Source organism: Lynx rufus, unplaced genomic scaffold, assembly GCF_022079265.1.
Source record: "Lynx rufus isolate CCGP_SWC_20201006 ecotype Redwood Valley unplaced genomic scaffold, mLynRuf1.p SCAF_5, whole genome shotgun sequence".
NCBI classification, from domain to species: Eukaryota; Metazoa; Chordata; class Mammalia; order Carnivora; family Felidae; genus Lynx; species Lynx rufus.
Window position 1 is genome coordinate 25,438,647 of NW_025814867.1, and position 24,757 is coordinate 25,463,403.

Here is a 24,757-nt window from a genome sequence, read left to right on the forward strand (position 1 = left end):
AAGGTGAACACTAGGTCCCAGAGCAAATAGGGTGCACAGGAAGCTGTGAATGAAGTGTGGGGTCACAAAAAGATGGTCAAACCACAGAAGGGAGGGGACATGATGAGGAAGCCAAGCCAGAATGGGTCCGGGACCAGAGGCTGTGTGTGTGTGTGTGTGTGTGTGTGTGTGCATACGCACGTGTGCAAGAGAGAGAGAGAGAGAGAGAAACAGACAGAGAGAAGGAAGGAGAATGAGAGAGAAGGAGAGGGGGAGAAGTTTGATAAAGAGAAGAAAGGAAGAGCCCAGGAAATTAAAATTTCATGGACCCACCTCTTCACTGTGGAAGGTTTCTCAGGGAGCCCCATTTTATTTCTAGCTGAGGACACTGAGGTATTGCCAAGTCTTCCTCACTCAGCCTAGAGTGAGAAATCTCCAGATCTGTGAAAATGGCACCAATGTGAGAAGCAGACATGAGGGGCTTGTTCTAATCAATGTTTTAACACGTGTCTCATAACCAGGGTGGGGGTGGGTATGACCAAATGTTACTCCCTGATCAGCTTCTCCGATTCTTTTTTTTTTTAAATAGAGTTTATTTATTTATTTATTTTGAGAGAGAGAGCAAGAAAAGGAGGGGGAGAGAGAGAGGGAGAGAGAGAGAATCCCAAGCAGACTCTGCACTGTCAGCACAGAGCCCAATATGGGGCTCGAACTCACACACCATGAGATCACAAACCAGAGTCAGACGCTTAACTGACTGAGTCATGCAGGTACCGCTCTCCAATTCTTAAAATAATTCCTAGACAACAAAAAGAGCAGTGGACCCAGAGTTGGAACACCTGGCTCACCTGCAGAGTCTCTGTGTGCCCTTGCAGATCATTTCACCCCAGGGAGCCCCAACATCCCTCTCTGTGAAACAGGAGCAGAATTACCCGCCTGAGACATCTCACGAGGAGAGCAGGTCAATGAAGAATTATACGAAAGCGATCTGTTAGGGTTATGCATACATATGGCTTAATAATATATGACCAGGCTCCTAAATGTCTGCATAAGAGCAAACAGCCCAGCTATTGAGTGCCTGTATGACCCTGAGGGGTCTCCTTGCCCTCCTAGGAACTCAGTTTTTTTCAGCAGTGCAATCCTGAGGTAGGACTAGATGGTCTTACAGGTCCCTCTGAAAGCCATCTGTCTATGATATAGGGATGGGAATTAGACAGGGAATAGGCAGGACCAACTTTAGGTCCTGCTCCAAAGATACACGGTCCTTGTGATTTTGAGAGGAGAATCCAAGACGGCAGAGTTGCAGGGTTCGCGTGTTGGCTTGCCTTGGTCTTGGTGCTGGATTTATGCACATTTCCTTTTCTTCTGAGATAATAGCCAGGGAAGGGCAGTAATGTGCATCATGGTCCTGCATAATTAATCCTTCTTGATTTCACTTGAGCTCTGATGGTTCTTTATTAAAAAGGAATTGCTGGACTATTAACAATTTGCATTGTGCTGCTTGAAAGCTCCTCCACCTGGTGGAATATGCTAATTCCTCTACCTCCTCGTCCAGTAATGACTTTTTTTTATATGTGGTCATCCCCAACTTCAAAGGAGACAGTGAACATTTACCAGGGGAAGGAATGCAAGAATAGAAGTCATAAGGCTTGGTTCTAGCATCAGCCCTGTCTGGCGGGGCATCATCAGAAGCAATCATTTGTTGAACCCCTACTGTGTAATAGGCCTCTGCAAACCCCACGGGCTGGTCCAAGGTGGGCTAGCCACCAGGTTTTGCTTTTCCTTAGTGGGATATTCAGGTTGAAGAAAATGGTCGACAAGACATGTTTAGAAACTGTATAAGGAGAGCAGGAAGTAGGGGAGTAAATGACAGTAAGATGGGGAAAGAAGAATGGAAAAATGGTCGCTGTTCTCCAGGCCCCAGTCTTTGTGTCTAGAAGGCAGAAAACAAGGCAGATGGACTGGAGAACCTCTAACTTCCCTTCCAACGTTACCTCCCTGTGCTTTTGAAAAGGCTCAAACTCAAACATCACAAAAAAACCAATGACACATGCTGCTCTCTAATGGTGGAGGAGACTTGGGGACTTTTTCAGTGGTGGATAGATGTTCTGTGAGTGGCTGAGGCTGCCGATAATTTCTCCCAATCCCACCTCTTGCTCCCCAGACCTCAGGGGCGAAGTTACCTGTCACCAGCTATTCTGCTGAGGAGGGGCTCCAGCCAGCCTGGGTGGCACTCACAGTGGGAATCCATGAAGACCAGCACGTCCCCGGTGGCCCTGGTGGCCCCCAGCATCCGAGCCCCGATGGCCCCCAGCCTCTTGTTGCTCCTGAGCAACTTCACCCCCTCCAGCCTGGCCACGTATTCGCTGAGAGAAGACTTGAGTTGTCCTGGAATCGACAGAGTCATGGTTAGTGGGGTCACAGACACCACAGCCGGTGAAACTGTGACAACTGTCACTAGGATCACTATCAGCAATTCTCTTGGGAGCTGGGGTGAGCATGACATCCTGAGACTCAGATACATTCCACTGTGGCTGTTGCTAGGAAGTAAGTTGCTTAGTTAGTTTGGGGTGGGTCAGTATTCTCTCTGGTAAAAACCAGCAGAGATGGTGTCATAAAACCAGGAGAGGAGAGAAATGGCTAACCTTCTCTAACTGCAGCAGTGAGGGTATGCAGATACTGTTGGTGCCCTACGCAGATGCCCTAGGGTCCCTTTTACTGGTTTGGTTTTGGTTTTCATGTACCCAGCAGCTGTAGGTTTGCTACTAATTGTAGTCTGCATCCTTCTCTGGAGACAGGCCCTTGGATATGGACCTGCCTCTCCTGTGAGTGCCAGAGAGTCATGCAGAACACCACCCTTGGCCCCACGTGCCCAGGGCCAATGACCAAACAGTGCAGGGTTACCAAAACCCGCTTTCTTGCCCCGAGGCAAGACAGATCCTGAGGTGCAGCTTGCACTGCAGAGCTGTCTGTGGGATCGGGCTGTGGCTGGGCTTCATCTGAAACCTCATCTTGGTTTAGCTCCTTCCTCTGCTTCTCCTACTTCCCCCACTCTCCTACGGGGTTCCCCTGAGAGTGCATTGCCCCCCAAATCACGAGCACATGAATCTCATCTCAGGCTCCACTTCTGAGAAATCTGACCTAAGACAGTGGTTCAAGACAGAGGGTCCGTGAAGTGTGGCTGCTGGTAGGCCATTGGTGGTGCTGGCCAAAGTGGTCTCCTTGTAGTGGTAGGGGTGGGTGGGCAGCACAGTGGGTCGAAGAGAATGAGCCAGGAATCTAGACTTTCTTTAGGAACAATGATTCCATGGGGATAAGGAATGAGAGAGGCTTCTTAGGTTTTTCATTTAAGATAAGAAAAGCTGTGTGTGTGTGTGTGTGTGTGTGTGCGCGCACGCACACATACGCCAAGATGAACAAGCCAGTGGAGACCAAAGGAATAATGTATTCAGAAAGAAGTAGCATCCTCCATGAAGTCGTGGAAATGGGGTGCCCCTAATCACTGAACTAAGACGTTCTCAAGGGCAGGGATCGTACCTCACCCATTTCCACTGCTCTGAGCCCTAGCACAGGGCTGGCCTATGGTAGGCATTCAGTGCGTGTGTGTTGAACAGAACTAAGCCAAAGGATTTCCTCAGTTCCTCAGCCCAGAGACGGTCTTGACAGGGATACACACAGCCCTGCTGCTTTGGTGACTGGGTCTCCGGCAAGGGGAGGCTCAGGCAGTCTTTTTAAAGCTCCACCTTTTAAACAGCATGTGGCTCCCCAAGGAGACTTTTCTGCAGAGGAAACTGTCGAGCAGTAGATGGATTTCCAGTCACTTGGCTGTTGAATTTCTTGGTGGTAAAATTTTTTGCCTATTTATTACTTTATAATTATTTTTCTGGTAAGCTTATTAGCCCCAGGTCCATTCCCTAGAGAAGGACATCTATTAGCAAAGCTATTAAAATTTCTGAACTTGGATATGTGAAAAACAGCCCTATGGTGACTCCACTGTATTGAACACTGCTGGTTGTCTTATCCAACATTCATCCCCCCCCCCCCACCCTACTAGAAGAAGCTTGACTTTGTTCAGTGCAGCTAAAAGCACTCACTTACCCCAAGACTCCCTTGCTACTAGTAATAGACTTTTGATCCAACACTGGTAGAAATATACAGAAATATGGGCCTGAAGCACCCCAAAGAAGAGCAGTGTTCCTCAAAGTGCAGTACATAAACCAGCAGCATCCCCATCACCTGAAATATCGTTAGAAATGCAGATTCTTGGGCCCAATACCAGAATTGGGGGCTCTCTGGGGGAAAAGCTAGCAATCAGTGTTTTAGCAAGCCAGTGCTTGCTAAATCAGTGTTTAGCAAGCCCAGTGATTCTGATATACATTCAAACTTGAGAACTGCTGAACCTTCTTCTGTCTCCATCATCTTTTAGTGACTCAGTCATGCAACGGGCTGGTCCCTAGTAGTGAGTTTCCCGTCAGTGTAAACATCTGAGCAGATTCTGCGAGTCTAGGCTCTGGGCCCGACTCTGCTGCGCTTGGCCTGACTCAGTCCTGGTCAAGTCTCATCTCTAGGCCTCAGCTTCCTCATCTGAAAAATGAATGGATTAGGCTAACCAAGAGTGATTTAATGACTAATCCGCTCAAATGCATCACCCAGTGTCTAGGAGGCAGTGAGCATGTATGAATGGCCACCCTGCTGTGATTCTAGAGTGTCTTGGGAAGAAGCATATTAGGATGTGTGGAGGTTGGGACTGGGAGATACCTCCCTGGGATCAGGCTGGAGTTACTTCCCGGGACTGTGGCTCAGGCCTCTTTGCCTTGCTTGGTGGCTGTGCTCTCTATGCCTTCTCCCCCTATTTCCTTACTGGTTGCCCCTGGGGCTCTTCACTCATGAGTTACCTGCACCTGAATCCTCATCTGGAGGTATGCTTCTGGGAACCTGGCCTCCAGAGGTTCCAAACCCCAGTCTTTGCATGGGAACCCTCCCAGGGTCCAGGCCCACCCGAAGAGCTGGGAGGAGCCCATAGCCACCTTGCTGGCTGAGGTCGTCCACCAGGATGATCTCCTTCAGGAAGGCCCTGGGCACCGTGTCAAGGATACTGTGTACGGTTCTCAGGAGGGTGGACCAGGCCTCGTCGTGGAAACAGAGGATGATGCTGGCTGTGGGCAGGCTCTCCTCGGGGTGCTGTTGCAGACACCTGAAGGGCAGAGAACCAGAAGAACAAAATAAACATTGGACGGCCTCTAACTCCCTCCCTAGGGCCTGACTCGAGCTGCTTTAACCAGACGGCTCACCCCCTCCCCCAACTTTGTAGCTGTCTCTCTGGGTTTGCTTGAAACTTCCGTGTAAAGAGAACCCATCACACCCTCGCAGTGGTGCTATGATCTCCCAGTCCTCATATCCCAGGAGCATCTTGACAGTGTTTAATCCACGTCTCTCTCATAGCAGTTGAGAGGTGTTTCCACCACTCCCAGGAGACGGCTGTCCTAATCTGTAAAATGGGAATGAAGGACATCACCCACCTCACGGAGCTGTTGTTAGGCTTGAATAGGACGAGGTACACAGTGCGTGTCTTATGAACACAAAATATCATTCATTGAAGGGCAGAAACACTATTCTCTTTATGTCTGCTTCCATACAGTCTAGCATAGCATCTGGCACATAATAAATGTTAAGTATTATTCTTATTCTTGTGGAAGGACAAGGATTGAACATGTGCGAGGGCCAACAAAATGCCAGACCCTTTACACATATTACTGCTTGTTTACACTAAAATACGTCTTTGGTTTGGGCTTTTACCCCCATTTGGGGGATAAGGAAACCGAGGCTCAGAGAATGGGCAAGACTTATCAAATGTCACAGTACCAATAAGTGGCAGAGAGCTTCAAGGCTGTCGTGCCCTTTCCCCTCTGCTGGTTTGTGGCTGGACAGATGGGAGTGTGAGGAGCTACCTCCTCGAGGCCATTCGCAGGCCTGTCCGGTTCCCTCCTTCCTTTGCAGATGAGCCTGATGCTTTGGATTTGTTTTGCCCTGCCTCTGCTGAGGGTTCCGACTGAGACCACAGTGGAATGAATTATAACAACAACGGGATGCGTAGAGCAGTGCGTGACTCACGACTGTTCACAGAGGCACTGGTTTTCCTAGGTAGCTTCTAAATGTCCCTCCCTGGAGGAGTATTTGCTTTTGAGTAGGGGTTATCTCAGGGACCTCAAACTTCCGACACCTAAAGGCAATTGTGATGGTCAAAGTGTGTGCGGTTCTCAGTCTGACAGCCGGACGAAGGCTGGCCCCGCCTGAGAGAAATACCAGGCTGCCCCATTGGCTCACCCTCCCTGTGCCTGGCACCGTGCTAACCAAGGCTGAAACCCTCCGTGTGCAGGACACCCGCATGTGACTCGGGAAAAATCCTATCGCAGGCAGTGAAGGGAATTGATAGTCAGGAAGAGCTTTAAGGTAACAGTAAAACAGAAATCCTAGATTAAAAAAAAAAAATGAACATCTCATAAACTAGCTGTGCCAGTTACTTTATTAGTTTCTGTATGTATGCGCTATTTCTTTCCATAAAGGATTTGAAGTCACTCAAAAGGAATACGTACAATAAAATAATGGTAATATAAAAGTAAGGATGAAAATCAGGAGTAGGGAAATACAAGCAAGAGTAGAAAGTCAACGTTTGGAGAAAGAACATAAATATATAGGCCATCAGGGCCTTGGTGTTTCCAGAAAGAATTTTAAACGTGAGCTTCCTAGTAGCCAAAGGAAAACAGGAGGTTTATTCTGCAACGGAATTGACACCATCGGAGAGGTTACATCCCAGATTTTTTAAGGGAAAGTGATGTTCTTTCTAATACTTTTTTTAAAAATAACTTTTATTTTGAAATAGTTTAAGACTCAAGAAGTTGCAAAAATAGTACAGAGAGTTCCTGTGTTATCATCACCCAGCTTCCCCCAGTGATGATATGTTACATAACCATCCACCACGAGCAAAATCAGGAATTTCACACGGTTCAGATACTATTAGCTCAAGTACAGACCTTATCTGAACTTCACCAGTTGTTACATCCAGCACTAGTTTTTAAGAGAAATTCCTATGGACTTCAGAGAAGAGTCCCTAAATGGGTGACAGCGTCCTTAGCAGCATGCCTGTGACAAATGAAATAATGAATTTTATACGCACTTTTACAGTCTGCTTTCAGGGCTGTTCAGATAACAGGTCCAAAGGGGAACCCATTCCCGTAAGGTTTTTGGAAGATAAAGGGGTCCCCAGCGCATATTGTGGGCTATGCGGGGGTATTTTACCCCTTCATCTCCTCCCCCCCACTCCCCCCTCCTTTCTCCCCAAACCCCGGTGGAACTTTTCTCCCCCATCCCACTGACTTTGAGAATTTCCACTCTGCCTTCAGAATTGCTCTAGACCTGTTCACAAAAATTCAAAATTTCCTTTGTGTCCTCTCTATTTCCTTTGTGGTTGAGAGTGTAGGCAAATCCCGGAGTCCTAGGACGGGGGCATCTGGTGGCTGTGAAAAGAAATCATGCCTCCTTCGTGAATCCAGTGGGTACTGAAAACATCACTAGGGCAATGGCTTGGGGTCATGCTTGGGGACAGAGAGGCCTGCATATGGGATTCTTGAGGCTGCAGTTTCTTTGTTTGTTTTTAATGTTTATTTATTTTTGAGAGAGAGGCAGACAGAGCGAGAGCAGAGGAGGGGCAGAGAGAGAGGGAGACCCAGAATCCGAAGCAGGCTCCAGGCTCCGAGCTGTCAGCACCGAGCCCGACGCGGGGCTCGAACTCACAAACCATAGGAGCATGACCTGAGCTGAAGTCAGACACTTAACAGGACTGAGCCACCCAGGTGCCCCGGGGGCTGCAGTTTTACCGGGACTGAAGTCTGTCACCTTGGTGCAGAACACGGCCTTGTCTCTTCTCTCCCCAGTCCATAGAATGTGAGCACTGGAAACAGCAGTGTGTGGTGCGTGTGTGTCCTTGAAGAAAGGTGCTTAAAGAGCTTATACTTTAGGATCATATTTAGATTTGAATCTTCACCTTGCTGCTTCCTAACTCCCTGGGTAATATACCCGATATTTATAAGCCTTCATTTCCTCATCTGAACACTGGATGATATTTACCCCTTGGGCCTGTTGTGAGAACGTAAGCCTTTTTTTGAGCGTGTCATAGGCTTAACCTCAGTTTTCTCATCTGTAAAATGGGGCTGTTGGAAGGGTCAAATGAGTTAATACATATAAAGTACTCATAGTAAGAGTTCAATAAATGTTCATTTTTATTATTTCTTACAAGCCTCCTGTGTGCCAGGATACCTCACTACCTGAATTTGTTTGTCTATAAAATGAGGATAACACGTAGATTTACTTTACGGGCCTATGTAAAGATTATATAAACAAAGATGTGTGTTGTGTGCTTTGTCCATACAAGCTTTCAATAAATGGAAGCTGTTGCCATTACTCAGGTTAGTGTTGTGTGTGGGCTGGTTTCCGGTGTTGCTTTCTACCGTGGTAGAAGACTGGTCAGGTGTTCTAAAAATAAGGACTGCTGGTACTTGTAGGATTTTCCCACGTGCTATGTCATTTAATGCTCACTCCCATCGCGGGGCTTTTGCATTGCCCAACTCCAGTGGGTGCCACGCTCATAGAATGCCACGTGACGGTGCCCCTCGGAGTTGTACAGCATGACGGTAGCATCCACCACAGAGGATTCCAGGCAAAGAAAGCCATATGAGTGATTGGAGTTCATCCAGATCCCCTGCCGGACCCACTCTCTGTAGAACACCAGCCTACAATCGCCCAGGCAGCCATTGGGAACAAGGGCCTCCCATCCCCTTTGTTCATCCAAGTGGCTTAGGTGGCTTCCATTTTGTTTTGTTAAAATACAGGATGAACTCTCCTCAAGAGAGTAAGGCTTGTGATAGCAAGCATCCACTCACTCCTTAACTGACGTGAGTGTGTGAGGCTTGGGAGATTCTGATGGAACAGTAAGGAATGGTCCGGATCATGGGACCCTGATCACCTGTGTCTGGGAACCCTGGGCCCCTGATGTCACCACGGGGATACTAGGTCCCTAAGGAGAGAGAGGGCACAAGGAAGGAGGTGGGAAATGGGGAAAGGAAGGCAGGTGGCACTAAAAGCCTGCCATCTGCTTCACAATATACCCATGCTTCCTCCCCACCTCCCACCAATATTACAGAGCTTTGGAGGGTGGAGAGCGAGGGGTGTGGTAGGCCAGAACTAGGGAGAGAGCTTGAGCAGTGATTCAGAGAAGTTGCTGGAAGCCTCTAAAAAGCAAGCAAGCAAACAAAACAAACCCTCCAAAATCCAGCCAACAAAGATTGTTAAAGAGGGGCCTTAAAGTTTATCTAGGCCACCTCCTCCTTGCAAGTGCTCCTTGGTCGGGTACAGAGTAAGCACACACTCAAATGTCCGCAGACAGTGGCATACATCCAGAGGACAGCAACCTGGCCCCGTGGGAGCTGCAGTGAGCTGAAGATCACATGCCTCACCCGCCACCCCCCCCACCCCGCCACCCTCCCCAAGAGCAGCCAATGTTACTAGGGGGAAATTCAGTCCAGTGTTGCCGGATCTTTCTGATTTTCAGGAAGAGCCATAAACCTGAATTATTTATAGGAAATCTCTTGGTTTGATTAAAAAAAAAATTTTTTTTGAGGGGCACCTGCGTGGCTCAGTCGGTTGAGTGTCCGACTTCGGCTCAGGTCATGATCTTGCAGTCATGAGTTTGAGCCCCGCGTCTGGCTCTGTGCTGACAGTTCAGAGACTGGAGCCTGTTTTGCATTCTGTGTGTCTCTCTCTCTGTCCCTCCCCTGCTTGTGCTCTGTCTCTCTCTCAAGTAAATAAACGTTAAAATTTTTTTTTAAATTGTTGAGAGAAGGAGAGAGAGAGCAAGAGGAGGAGAGGGGAAGAGGGAGAGAGAAAGAATCCCAAGCAGGCTCCATGATCAGCGTGGAGCCCGACTGGGATCATGACCTGAGCTGAAATCAAGAGTTAGACACTCAACCGACTGAGCCACCCAGGTGCCCCAAATCTGTCAATTTTTAAATATTGGTCACTCTTCCAATATTAAAAAAAAGACTATGGCCTAGCTGGCTCAGTCAGTAGAGTATATGACTCTTGATCTCAGAGCTGTGGGTTCAAGCCCCATGTTGGGTATAGAGACTACTTACAAATAAAATCTTAAACAACTGTGGCCAAACCACATGTCTGTGACAGGATACAACTTGTGAACTGTCATTTGGTGACATCTGAGTTACCCCTGACTCCTGTGACTCCTGTCTTTCACCCCAGGCAACAGTTTGCCTTCTGTGCTTCTTTTCCCTCTAAGACCCTCGCGCTTGGAGCCAGCAAGCGCTATGATTAGAGCCCGAGCCGGGGTACTGGTCTGGAGGGAAGAGTGTGAGATGAGGTGTCAGAGAGCATGGGCCGTGTGCACTGAAGAAGACCTACGTCGTGCTCAGACTTCCGAATCCCCTGTGAGGAAGGGAAATAAGGGACTTTGAGCAGGTCTGTCTCTTCTCTGGGGCCCAGTTTCCATATTTGATGAGGGAGGAGTTCACTCACTGCAGTGTCTAAAGACATTTCCAGCTTTGTCGTCTACACTCTGTTCTCTCATTGTCTACAATGGGGGACTGGGGAAATTAGGGTGGACCATGTGATATTGTAGAGTCTTATTAATATTCCTTAAAGCCACCACTTAATGAGTCTTCTCTTCCTGTGTACCAGGTGCTGTGCTAAATACATGCGTTATCACATCTAATCCTCCCAAGTGCATTTTGAAATAGGTCTTTTCACGTGTGCAGAGATGGTCACCATAATTCTGTCCACCCTCACATGCATGTTCCTTTGCGACGTGACTGTGCCGCTTTTCTCACTGAGAAGCGCAACCTATTTCTCCACCCTCCAAACCTAGCTGGTCTTGTGATTTTTTTCTGATGGATAGAATGTACTGTGATGGAGAGAAGTGATGTTCTCTCAAGATTAGGTTCCCAGGGGCCTTGCCGCTTCCGCTGGCTGCCGTAAACTGCAATGCCAGGAAGCCTATCTACTCTAACGGAGGGTGAAAGGCCACTCGGAGAAAAGCTGAGGTTCCCCAGAAAACAACCAGCATCGGCTGCCAGGTACGTGAGTGAAGCCATCTTGGATCGCTCAGTCCCAGTTAGCCTCCAGAGGACAGCAACCACAGGAAGGACCCCAGGTGAGGCTGGCAGAAGAAATGCCCAGCTCAGTCCAGCCTAATTATAGAGTCATCGGTAAATGGTTATCGTTTTAAGCTACTAGTGTTTTGAAGTAATGATTGCATTGAGACATAATTCACACCTCATAAAATCCACCCTTATAAAAAAGTATACAATTCAGTGGTTTCTAGTATCTTCACAAACCTGTTCATCTACTACTGCTATCTAATTTCAGAATATTTTCTTTTTAGATTTTTAAAAATAATTTTCTTATTTTTTTTTAACGTTTTTTATTTATTTTTGGGACAGAGAGAGACAGAGCATGAACGGGGGGGGAGCAGAGAGAGAGGGAGACACAGAATCGGAAACAGGCTCCAGGCTCTGAGCCATCAGCCCAGAGCCTGACGCGGGGCTCGAACTCCCAGACCGCGAGATCGTGACCTGGCTGAAGTCGGACGCTTAACCGACTGCGCCACCCAGGTGCCCCTATTTTTCTTATTTTTGAGAGAGAGAGAGAGAGGAAAAAAACATGAGCGGGGAGGGGCAGAAGGACAGGGGGGTGCAGAGGGTCTGAAACAGGCTCAGTGTTGACAGCAGAGAGCCAGATGCAGGGCTCAAACTCATGAACCGCGAGATCATGGCCCGAACCGAAGTTGGACGTTTAACCAACTGATCCACCCAGGCGCCCCCCCAGAATATTTTCATCACCCCAAAAGAAACCCATGACCCATTAGCAGTTCCTCCCCATCCCTCTGTCATCCACGCCAGCCCCAGGCAAACACTAATGTACTTTCTGTCTCTATAGACTTCCCTACTCTGGACACTTTATACGTATGAATGGAATCACACAGTACGTGGCCTTTTGTGACTGGCTTCTTTCACTTAGCATAATGTTCTCAAGGTTCATCATGTTGTAGCGTGTATTAGTACGTCACTCTTTTTTACTGCCAAATAATATTCGTTGTTTGAATACACCACGTTTTATTTATCTGTTTGTCAGCTGATGGGCATTTGTTTCCATTTTTGGTTGTTTTGAATAACGCGGCTGTGAAAATTCACGCACAAGTAGTTGTGAACTCATCAAACAAGTTTTTGGGAACATATGAACTATGTTTTCAGTTCTCTTGGTTGTATAACCCAGGATTGGCATTTCCAAGTCATGTGGTAACCGTTAAGCATTCTGAGGAGCTGCCAGACTATTCTCCAAAGCAGCTGCAGCACTTTGCAACCCCACCAGCAATGTGTGAGGGTTTCAACCTCTTCACATCCTTGTCAGCACTTGTCATTGTCTGTCTTCTTCATTTTAGCCATTCCAGTGGGGGGTGAAGTGGTATCTATTGTGGTTTTGATTTGTGTTTCCCTGCTAACTAATGGCTTGAACATCTTTTCATGTGTTTTTTGGCCATTTCCATGTATTCCTTGGAGTAATGCCTATTCAAATCTTTGCCTATTTTTTTTTTAATTTTTTTTTCAACGTTTATTTATTTTTGGGACAGAGAGAGACAGAGCATGAACGGGGGAGGGGCAGAGAGAGAGGGAGACACAGAATCGGAAACAGGCTCCAGGCTCCGAGCCATCAGCCCAGAGCCTGACGCGGGGCTCGAACTCACGGACCGCGAGATCGTGACCTGGCTGAAGTCGGACGCTTAACCGACGGCGCCACCCAGGCGCCCCACTTTGCCTATTTTTTAAATATAAATTTTTATTTATATTTGAGAGAGAGAGAGAGAGATAATTGACAGTGTGTGAGTGGGGAAGGGGCAGATATAGATGGAGACAGAATCTGAAGCAGGCTCCAGGCTCCCAGCTGTCAGCACAGAGCCCGATGTGGGTTCAAACTCACAAGTCGTGAGATCATGACCTGAGCCAAAGTCAGATGCTTAACTGACTGAGCCACCCAGGCTTCCAGAAATCTTTGCCTATTTCTAAATTAGGTGTCATTTTGCTGAGTTGTAAGGGTTCTTTACGTATTCTGATACAAACCCCTTATTAGATTTGTCAATATTTTCTCCCATTCTTGGGTTGTATTTTCGCTGTCTTGAAGCACAACGCTTTTCATTTTAATGAAGTTCAGTTTATCTGTTTTTTTAAGCCACGGAATTTTGAGGTGGTGTGTGTGCAGCACTAGATAATGGATTCATATTCCCATTTTAAAGATGAGGAAACTAGAGCCCGGAGAGCCTAAGTTACACAGCAGATAGCAGATGGCCAGTCTGACTCTACACCTAATGCTCTTAACCAGTATAGATATTGCTATTTTTGACGAAAGTGCTGACAGAATGTTCTGGATTCAGAGTCATGAGGCTTGGGTCCCACTGTCCGGATCAAAGTGACAATGATGGTGGGTTATCTGAAGAATACGCAATCCATTGATTCCTTCACATGTTCTGGGCTGTCTACACTGATTCGTTAAGGTCCTCAGAAAGCACTGTCTTGGCTGCCTTAGAAATGTGCTTATGTGGAGTCATGCTTGGCATCACTCTCTCAGCTTTCATCAGGTTTATGAAACCTGCTCTGCATTACAGAGGGAAACTGTTGAGGCTGTCGTGTCCTCTATCACTGACTATTCCCTCTACGCAGCTTTGAAGGCAAATTCCTTTCAGGCAGAAGTGTTGGGAAAAGACACTTTTCTTCCTCTGAGGACTTGGTATGTTTTCTCCTCATGACCAATAAGGATCATGATATATCTAAGGTGTTTCCTTTCTCAGTTTGGCTGCCAGGAAGCTCAGAGTAAGGAAATAGGATATTTAGTCACCGAGACGGTTCTACGGATTGTCTGTCTTCATTTTAATTTTCTCTTTGATCCTGACCTTCCATCCTCCAACTGGTCGTTTAACAGATATTTACTGACAAGCTTATATGTATGAGGACTAAAATAGATAAGATCGTTGAAGCAGAATCGTGATGGCCCAGCCATATCCCTTCGGCCCTATCAATATAGTACAGAACAGCCTGCCTTCCAATCGTGTGAGGGCTTTCTCTGACTGCTGGAGATGCTCTCCTCAAGCAGGCCTGAAGAGCTGGAGAATTAACCTCCCACCCACCCCTGACAGCTGTCCTCAGCCAGCGATGAGAAAGAGTTGGCATATTAATACCCAGCAACCCCTGACCCTAAGGAGGTCTGACACGTGGAGCTGCGTGTGCCACAGCCTCTCCCAGATTCCCCCGCAGGCCGAGCTCTAGCTCTAGTTACCTCTGAGGTAACTGCCTTGAAAACACACCTTTCGTCGCTGTCCTATTTTCTGCTCCACGTTGCCAGTCCCCTACTGGTGCTCCCTGACGTCATCTGCAAAACAAATGCTTGTCTCAGGGTTTGCTTTGGCGGAACCCAAGCTAAGATAGTCTCTGGTGTCATGGAGCTTACATCCTATTAAGCGGATGACCAAATAATTATTTAACCACTGTAGCAGGTGCTCCAAGGAGATCCTCAGGGAGTGGGGCAGCAGTGATATGACAGGCAAGACCTGAAGGGTGGGTAGGAGGCAGTTGAAGGAAGGTGTGTGGGTGGGGAACAGTGTTCCTGACAGGTGTCACAGCATCTGCTAAGGCCTAGAGGTAAAAAGGAGCTTGGTGTATACCAGTAACTGAAGGAAGGTGTTGCAAAGTATGTTTCCCCTTATCTTGATTAACATCATATTAATAGCGATTTTCTATTTTATGATGTATTTTTAAATCCTTTGAGGGATGAAGGTAGGTAGGTAAACAAACAAGTGAGCAAAAGGTAAATGGTCCATGCAAGTGGCCCCGGGTAAGTCACTTCACCTGCCCACGTCTCACATCCTTTCTGTCGAGTGGGGATGCACATTCTTCCTGCTCTATCTGTGCCATGGCTCTGTTGGGGGGAATCAGTGGGGCGGTGCATAGAAACAGCTTTCGGACATTGCAGAGCAGTGTCCAAATGTGACAGGTAGTTGTGAAAACGACCCATGAAGAAATGCACATTCTTATTAGCTAACAGGGTTACATTCTTTGTTCTTCAACCATATATCTGGTGGATGTTTTACTATCTCAGTTCGTATACATGAAAAGCTCACCTGACCTCATGTGTCCATCTTCTGAGTGGCAGCAGTGGGGAAGGAAAGACCAAGGGCTTTGGAATCGAATCAACTCGGCTTTGAATCCTGGCTCTGCTATTTACATCCCGTAATTAGTCAACACAAGGATGCTGTTACTTTTCGATAGCCCAGGGGAACTTCTTGGATTAAAGGGATCGTCCTGGCTCTAGAGAGCTGCTGAATACAAGTTAGTTTCATATCTTCACACTCCAAGATCGGGGGAGTCCGGGTCTGGCTTTATACACAGATGCACGCCCTCTCTGCATGCAGCTCCAGGGTCCCCCATGAACTCAGAAAATGCATTTGGATGATGATTCTGGAGAGGATGAGTCACAGCTTTGCGCCAGATGGCCTGGCTGTGGCACAAACACCGCCCCCACCCTTTCCTCACCTGGCCAGGGTAGAAAGGTTTCTGCTGGGTTTTCTGTCTTGGGGTTACTGACCTCCAGCTTCTACCAAATCAGCAGAAGTCCCCCACGCAGACGAGTTTCCATATCGCTGCCCTGAGCCCGGCGATGTAACAACCTGGTTGCTTATCTGTATCCCTCAACTCACCCCAAGCTCCTTGGGTTTGGGGCGGGGTCCTGCTCACCTTCTCACCTTTGATAGTTGCTAAATAATTATTTGTTCAGCGAATGAAGGTAGCCACTGTTCTTGCTCACAAGGAGTATATAGACTGGTTGTCTATATAAATGGGAGGGTAATAACCATAGACTCGGTTCTCCACAATCTGTGACAATCCCAATGTTTAGTACATTTTGTCTGTAGTTAGTGGGGCTCATCTTGGGAACACCAATTTCCAGGCCGTGCCTGGAGACGCAAGGGCTGGGACACGGCCTGGGGATGATCCTGTGAGGGATGGACGGTGTTCCTATGAATGAGAGGGAAGTATGTTCAGGCTGGAACCTGTGGGTAAGGCTAATGCTGCCAGCCTATCATTCCGCAGAGTTAGAGAGAAGTCACACAAGGGGCACACAGTCTCTTTGTAGGGTCCTCAGAAGCCTCACAGCCTCCTTCTAGGGGCTCCAGGCATCCTTCGCTTTGCTCTGATTCTGGCTCCTCAGCCCTGGACTAAAAGTGGGCACTGACAGGTAGTCGCTGGTCTGAACACTGACCAGAGCCTATGAAGCATCCTGGCACAATAGTTTCCCCTAACAGGCATGGCCTCCCCCAAATAATGGCCAAGTGAAACTTCCAGATCCTCTGTCTCAAGGAGTTTGATATTCAGACATACAGACAGGATCAGCAGTTGGTAGCAGGTCATAGGACAGGCAGTAAGTCAAAGGTGAGGCAGCAGAAGCCAAGAGGTAGCCCAGTGCCTCTCACACGTTAGCCTGCACCTGCACCACCGGGGCATCTCCATAAATGCAGATTTGGATCTAGGAGGTCTGGGTGGGGCCTGAGGTTCTGCATCTCAGGTGATCCCGATGCTGCTGGGCCTCCAGACCAGAGCTTGAGTAGAGGACAATGGTTGTTAGTGACAAGACACCAGCAAGTAAGTGGCCATGAGGGCGATATGAGCAGGCTCCAGGGACGCCAGCTGCTGGAGGACATCAGGAAGGCTGAGCCCTAGAAGTACCATGGCTCGTGAGCGTCTTTCCTGTCCTCCTCCCATACCCCCTGCAGTCCTCCCTGGACTGTCCCTCTTCCTCGCTTCCTGTGCAAACTGAAGGCACCCCACCACCTGCAGTAACACCAGTGTTTCTGCTCCTCTTCACCTAAAAGGGCCTTGGCAGGAGTTCTCAGCCTGGCTGCACATTAGAATCACTTAGGAGAGTCCCCGCGAATTGTATCTAATTGGTTGGTCTGCGGTGGAGCCTGGGTGTGATGATTTATAAAATTCTGCAGCTGATTCCAATGTGCAGGCAGGGCTGTGAACCGTTGGCCTCATCAGCATTTCTCAAACTCTGACATGAATATAAATCAGCTAGAGATCTTGTTAAAAATAGAGATTTTCATCTAGTAGGTCTGACTGGGGCTTGAAAGTCTGCATTTTTGATGCTGCAGGTCTGAGGACCATACTTTCAGCGGAAATAGCAGTTTCCTGAAGAATTAAACAAGATAAGATGCAGGTTGACCACCTCTGATCTAATCCCCAAGCCTAACCCGAAGCACAAAGCAAGACTCTACTGCATTGGCTACCACGGGCACATTTGATCTCAAGGGGCTACATTTTTTTTTAAATGTTTATTTTTGAGAGAGAGGGAGACAGAGTGTGAGCATGGGAGGGGCAGAGAGAGAGGGAGACACAGAATTCGAAGCAGGCTCCAGGATCCGAGCTGTCAGCACAGAGCCCGACCGGGGCTTGAACTCATGAATCTCAAACCGCGAGACCATGACCTATGCCGAAGTCGGACGCTCAACTGACTGAGCCACCCAGGTGCCCCGTGATCTCAAAGGGTTATACTCAGCCTTGTCTACACCACAGGCACTGAGGATGGGTGGAGATCTGGGGACGCACGGCTCCCAGCCCTGGCTACACTGGGCTTGAGGGCTGAAAGCTTGGTACTTGTGAGTTCCCCTTGTGACCTGGCTGGCCAGGCACCAGAACAAGCACTCCTTTCTGAGTTGTTTTCCCTCCTTTCCTGAGTGGGAGGGTAGATAAGCTGAGTTCCAGCACCAGGTGTTTGCCCCAGCCTGCTCCTTCCTGCTCTCCCCTCCGTCCCCACCGCAGGGCTGCACCTACTCACTCCGATTTATTGGTGCCCTGCCAGCCGTCTTCTCTCACTTTTGTAGCCCAGGTGTCAGGGCCAACATAGGGGTGGGGAGACATGCTGGAGTGGCTCCCTGCCTGCCTGGAACTCGACTGACCTGACCGGAAGGTAGACTGCACCACCACCTTCTCCTTGACAATATAGAGCTGCTGCCAAAGCGGCCTCTGGGCGGGAGGGAAGGAACGAAGCGGAGGATACCCCTTCCTATGTCTTCCCACTGCCTGTGAAATGCCATTGCCCACCTGGTGCCCCACAGCGTTGCTTCTCAGCCCCGGCTGCGCATCAGAACTACCTGGGGAGGCCCAGGCCCCTCCCCAGACCAACTGAATAAGAATCCCTGGTAGTGGGACCCCAGTATGGGTCGTTCGTAACACTTACCAGGTGCTTCCAGTGTGCCACCAAGTGAGTGATGATTTAGCAGCCCACGGGGTAGAAAATAACTCTTTGATCAGAGAAAGGACAATGACGTGATGTCCACAGCTGCCTGCTCTGGCTTTTCTCCATCTTTCAATTCACTCCTAGACCCTATACTCCAGAATATGATAAGGACAACTTCCGTTTGGACTTGAATCCTGGGGGAGCGGGGGGGGGGGGGGCGGGGAGGGAAGATCATCAACATTCTATCTCATTTAACCTACAACCCCACGCAAGGGTGTTATTTTATCTACATTTTACAGTTGAGGAAACTGAGGCTTAGAGAGGCTGAGTGATTATACAAGGTCACACAGTAAGAGATGGGGCCGGGTTTCGGCCCCAGGTTTCCTGTTCTTTGGGCGTGTGAGTTAGTCACAGTTGCGGGTATATAAACCAGGCTAACAAGGGCCAAAATATGAACCCAAGTTATAAACTGATGTGAGTAGGTAGGTAGCACCCAGCCAGCAATAGCCGAGCTGACATTTATATTTAAGTACAAAACTCCAGGTCATGAAAGGGACTGTGTTACTCACTACTTCTCTTTTCTATTTTCCAATCCCGCGACTCCCTTCTCTGTGGAATCTTCCAGAGCTCTACTACCTCTCTGCTCATTGTCTGTATCAGTGGTTCCCCAAACTAACATCAGCTTTTTAAAATTCAGATCACTGAATTCCAAATCAGAACTATGGGGAGGCTCTAGAAAAGTGGTCTGAAAATCTACATTTTTAACAAGCCATGTGGGGGAATCCACAAGTACATATTTGGCAAACCAGCGATAAAGCCCCTTGCTGCTCAAAAACGTGGCCTGTGGACCAACAACACCGGTACCAACTGGGAGCTTGACAGAAGTGTAGCATCTTGGGTGGAACCCCTAGCCTACTACATTAGACTGTGCATTTTAATAAGATGCCCGGGGCGAGGGGTTTGCATACACTTGAAAGTCTGAGAAGCGTGGCTCTGTCCAACCTGTTAGATACAAAGAGTGCCCACACATCAGCAGCATGAGCGTCTCCCAGGAAACTTGTCGAAACCAAATTCTCGGGCCCCACCCTTGACCCTTGAGTCAGGTACTGTAGGAGAAGTGGCCAGGAAGCTGCATTTTAGCAAGCCCTCTCGGTGGTCCCATGTGAACTCAGGTTTGAGAGCCACTGCCTAGACCAGATTACAGAGCCCTTTCTCAGTCGGGAGCCTCTTTGATGCGGGCAATCGTTGCCCTATGCTGGGCCCCAGGATGATCAAGGAGAGCTGGGCTCGGAAGAGCCTTGAAAGCTGTCGTGCCACAGGAGGCTGAAGGGCAAGGCCTGCTCCTCCCCGACCCCCTCTGTGAGAGCAGCTTTGAGGCGCCAAGTCAGTCCTAGTCTTCAGTCTGGGGCTCCCACGTGGGCCCCTCTCTTTACTTCCTCTATATATTCATTCGCTATTCCCGCGCCTGCCCCAGGACCCAGCCCTCCACACAACACAGCCACTCCCCGGAGCTTCCTTTGTTCTTATGAAGAATGCATTGGTCAGCACGCATGGAGCTCACATTTCCCCAGTGATGTCGTGCTATGGACCCCTTTTCTGCGCCTTACTTGTGTCACTCAGCATGGTACTTGAAGGTCTCCCTCCACCGGGTATTGTGCACCGAGTCTGTTGCTTCTACGTCCCGCGGTGTCTCTGGGCTGTGCCCAGCTTCCCTGGTGCCCACCCGTGACGTGTCCAGGTGGTTTCCAACTCTTCAGTGCCACCAAGAATGCTGTGACAGACATCCTCTTCCGTGTCTCCCTGAGGACCAGTGTGAGCTCTCCCTAATTTATAGGTGGAAAAACTTGAAATTCTTCTAGCCTACGTGACTTGCCCAGAAAGTACAACGTGGTGGTTAAGAACATGGCTTTGCAGCCAGAGAAAGACAGACATCATATGATTTCACTCAGATGTGGAATTTGAGAAACTTAGCAGATGATCATAGAGGAAGGAAAGGAAAAATAAGATAAAAACAGAGAAGGAGGCAAACCATAAGAGACTCCGAAATACAGAGAACAGGGCACCTGTGTGGCTCAGTCAGTTAAGCGTCCGACTTTGGCTCAGGTCATGATCTCATGGCTTGTGAGTTTGAGCCCCGCATAGGGCTCTGTGCTGACAGCTCGGAGCCTGGAGCCTGTTTCAGATTCTGTCTCCCTCTCTCTCTGACCACCTGCCCCCACTCACACTTTGTCTCCCTCCCTCAAGTATAAGTAAACATTAAAAAAATTTTAATACAAAGAACAGAGGGTTGACAGGGTGGGAGGGTGGGGAAAATGGGTGATGGGCATTAAGGAGGGCACTTGTGATGAGCACTGGGTGTTGTATGTAAATGACGAATCGTGGGATTCTACTCCTGAAGCCAAGGCCACACTGTATCACACTGTATGTTATCTAACTCGAGAATAACAAAACAAAACAAACAGAAAGAACATGATTTTGGTGTCAGACACACCTGGTCAGATAACCTGGCCCCAGTCCCTTCGCCTTTCTGTTTCTCAGTTTACACATCTGTAAAATGGAAATATTAATGGTATCCAGCTTATGGGTTCATTAGGAAGATTAAGTGAATGAAAACCACTTAGCAGGGTTCCTAGCACATAGTAAGTGCTCAGATAAAAGTTCACTGTAATTTTACCTTTCTTTCCAGAGTCTGCCTTTTGACCTTTTACACTTTTTTCTCTGTCTTGGTCCTGCATTATTACTAACTTCCTGGCATGCCCCTTTTCAAAATGACCTCCAGCAGTGACCCCGGAGGTACTCAGAAAAAGCCTGTGGCCTGGATGGGGGTGATGAGCAAAGGCCAGGGCTGGTCTAGAGGTCTCGGCACACGAAGGGCGCGCGGGACTAGCCCAAGTTGGGACAGGCTTGCGCAAAGCCCTGGGGTGAGTGGTGCTTGACACACTCCAGCAGAAGGCAGAGGGACTGGGGTCTCCAGAGTTCTCCCAACCCTGGTGGGAAAGCAGAGCAGGACTCGCACAGAGTAGGTGCTTAATATACGGCCCTTCTTTTATAAGTTGAATTTTGGCCTGGTTTTAAAGCGCTGACAGTAGGAGAGTCCTGTCACCCTGGAGGGACAGTAGGGGCTTGTTGCCTCAGTTTGCAGAGGATCCCTTGTATGTCCTGAGAGGGGCCAGAAGAGACACCCAGCACCTGAACTGCAGAGGGCAGAGGAGAGGCTGGGGGCCAAGGCCCAGACCGCACAGGCTGTAGCGAGCAGCTGGGACCAGCAGAGGGCGCCACACACCTCTAGACAGAGCCGATGGCTGTCGTTAGAACCGGGGCAAGGGGAGGGAAATATGGGGCGGGGAGACCAACCGTCCAGGTTTGCCAGGGACCGGGAGGCGTCCCAGTCCGGGGAGACCGAGACAAACTGAACCGAGGTGGTCACCCTGGCTTGAAGCAGTGACCACTGAAGTGGTGCGCACGCGATGTCAGTGCACGTCGCACACGTGACGCAAAATGTGCCCACACTCCCAGCGCAGGCGCGCAACACCTACCAGGCACTTCACACCAGAAGCATAACACACATAACACACTTGCACACACACACACGTACAACTCGCCCAACGCCTTTCTAACCTACGTGCACCACACGCACGCACAACGCCCGTGTGCTTCGCACTGCACGAATAGCACACACAGCACACCTACCCGTGTACAACTCTAACAAGGCGTTTATACCACACATGCGAGTCGCACACTCACACAGGCACATCAAACACTCGTAGCCCGGGCACAACACAACATACATGCACACACGTCCCGCAAAAACGCATACACAACAAAAGCCAAATCACAAGACACGTGCGCACGTCACACCAGGGCGAAACATACGCAATCACGCGTGTACCACACACGCCACTGCACCTATCAATGTGCACACGCGCATAAGGACACGGACACATCCACACACACGTGCACGTGTGATTACACGTGCACAACTCACACCGCAACGCACGCGGGCACTAGGCACGCGGACACCACGTAATCCACTACGCGCACGTACTACACGCAGCACACGTACGTAGCATCCATTCGCCACACACGATACAGTGCGTGTTCGACACACTCACGCACAACTATATGCAACGTACCCACAGAACTTCATAGTCACAACGCACTTGCATAATGCAGAGACACACATACACGCCTCTGGGTGGCCAGAGACCCTCTTGTTTGAGGCAATGCTTCTTATTAGCAAAATGAAGATACTCATTTTTGTCTTAGGCCAAAGAGAAAGATGTATCCAAAGTACGTTCACTCATTCGGCAATCACTCGCTTCCTGTGTGCGTGGCAGGGACCCCGGCATCGATCAAACTAATACATCAGCGACCGTTTAGCTTTGGTTGTAGTGAGGGTTATGAATTAAAACTGCTGAGAGCACCAAATTGCAATGGGGTGGGCCTGGCTGGGTCTGCAAGTTTCCTGAAAAGAGCTGTTGAAGCCAAGACCTGAAGTTGGAGCAGCAAGGTTGGGGTGGGTATGAGAGAGGCGCCCATGCACACCATCTGAGAAGCCGGTCTCGGGTGCTGACCTGCATTTGCGTGACCCCGAGGGTGACTGCCAAGCGGCCAGACCGACAGGAACCCCATCAGGGATCAGAGGAGTACACTGTCTTGCTCTTGACTGCGGCTCTAGATGGATCCACTAGCTCGGAAGGTCTGAACGTGTGTTTGCTTCGTGAAGAGCTCTGGGCTCTAGGAAGAGCAGTGGCTTACAGGGAAGGGTTTTCCCAGAGCTAACCAGTCGCACCGGCCACGGATGCCCGACTGGGGCCCTCCTCTGCAGCCAGCCACAGTAAGGGAGGGGGAGGACAGGGGATGCACAAGGGGAGCTCAGCATCTCCCTGGGTATAGCCTGGATGCACTCTCCAGCTTGGCTTCTGGGGGTGGGGCTACCCCAACATGTCAGGCTGCAGCAGCACCGCATTCTAGCTCCTGCGCACTGGGACTGTCCCCTTAATTCTAATGGGGTGGCAGTTCAGGCACACTGGAGCTTCTTCCTTCCTGGATTCAAATCCCTGCCTTGGCACCTGCTAGCTGTGTGACGGTGGGCAAGTTACTCAGCCTCTCTGTGCCTTGTTTTCATACCTGTAAAATAAGCCTGATGGTAATAATAGCACTCATCTTGTAAGGACTGATAGACGAACAGCTCTTAGATTAAAATCAGGCACATGGAAGGAGTCACATAAATGTTAGCTGCGATTGTTACTTTGACCCGAAACGAAAGCAAACCCTAACAACAATCATAATATCAAAACGTCCTGGAGGCGGGGTGTTAGAACTGGAAGGTGGGTTGGAGAACATCTGCCCCAAGCTCCTGTGTGGTATATGGATAAAGCTGTTTGACCTGATAGTCCTGAGACAGAAGGACTAGAACCAGGCTGGGGAAGGGAAGAACCAGTAAGAGCTCCCCTTTTCCTCACCTGCAGGGCTGGTTAAATCAGAGTTTCTCACTCAGTGGGTCTGGGATGCGGTCTGAGACTCTGCGTTTCTAACAAGTCCCCAGGTTATGCTGCTGCGGCTGGTCCAGGGACCACACCTGGGGAACTGCTGCCCTAAGGACAGCCGGTGGCAGAAAGTTGGCATTCCTGGGTCTGTTGATGACGCCTCAGTACCTGGGGGAAGGGGAAGCCAGGGCCTTACTTACAGTGGATGCCGTACCTCGGGCAGCGCCCTCTGCAGGGGGATGCGGGCACTGAGCGCCTCCTCCAGGCTGAGTGGGGTCAGCTCATCTTCAGATACCTCCCCATCTTCCTCCTCGTTCCCCCAGTCCCTCTCTGGGGCCTCCTCATCCTGCCTTCTGCTCGGCTGTCTGATGAGCCGGTAGCTGCCACCTTTCCTGCCCTGGGTCTTGTTCCTTCTGGCCCTGGGTGAGGCCACGGCCACCAGGAGCTGATCCTCCCGCAGTGAGATAAAGGGGGGCAGGCCCTCCAGGGGGCTGTACTCTTGGCCCTCATCCTCGGCCTCCAGCACCCATTCCTGGGATTCCCCGAAGTCCAGGTGATACCCAGCACCTGGGCTGTGTTGGGTGGCCAGGACTGTGACCGCGTGGTGCGGGGCGTGCGGGGGAGGGTGCAGCATGGCCACCATCAGCAGCACGCATCCCAGCATCAGTAAGAGCAGCAGGAATTGCAGTCTGCACGGCCCATGCCTGCATCGCTTCCTTAGGAGCATGTTGCTGGAACTTGCCATATGCAACAGGTCATATTCAAGTTCGCGTCCTCCTCCTGCTCCAGGTTCCTTCGGGCTTGCAGGAGAACCTGGCTTCCTAGTTCCACCTGGAAGTTTTTTGCTGGTCACTTAACCTGCTCCTTTTTTTCCCATCTGACATTTGCCAACAGCATGTGTAAGACTGACTTCCACTTATAATCAGAAAGCCACGGGACCTCTCTGA

General features: G+C 49.4%; 1 protein-coding gene across 1 annotated transcript in view; it reads right to left on the reverse strand.

Annotated features, from left to right (window-relative positions):
- GALNT15 (polypeptide N-acetylgalactosaminyltransferase 15) overlaps nt 1-24,555 on the reverse strand; it is a 44,644-nt gene extending 20,089 nt beyond the window's left edge. The window contains exons 1-3 of the mRNA XM_047098541.1: nt 24,011-24,555; nt 5,007-5,173; nt 2,163-2,367 (exon numbers count right to left, since the gene is read on the reverse strand). Coding sequence (XP_046954497.1) covers nt 2,163-2,367; nt 5,007-5,173; nt 24,011-24,555 — 917 coding nt within the window. The remainder of the gene's footprint in view (nt 1-2,162; nt 2,368-5,006; nt 5,174-24,010) is intronic.
- Between the last annotated feature and the right edge of the window lie 202 nt (nt 24,556-24,757).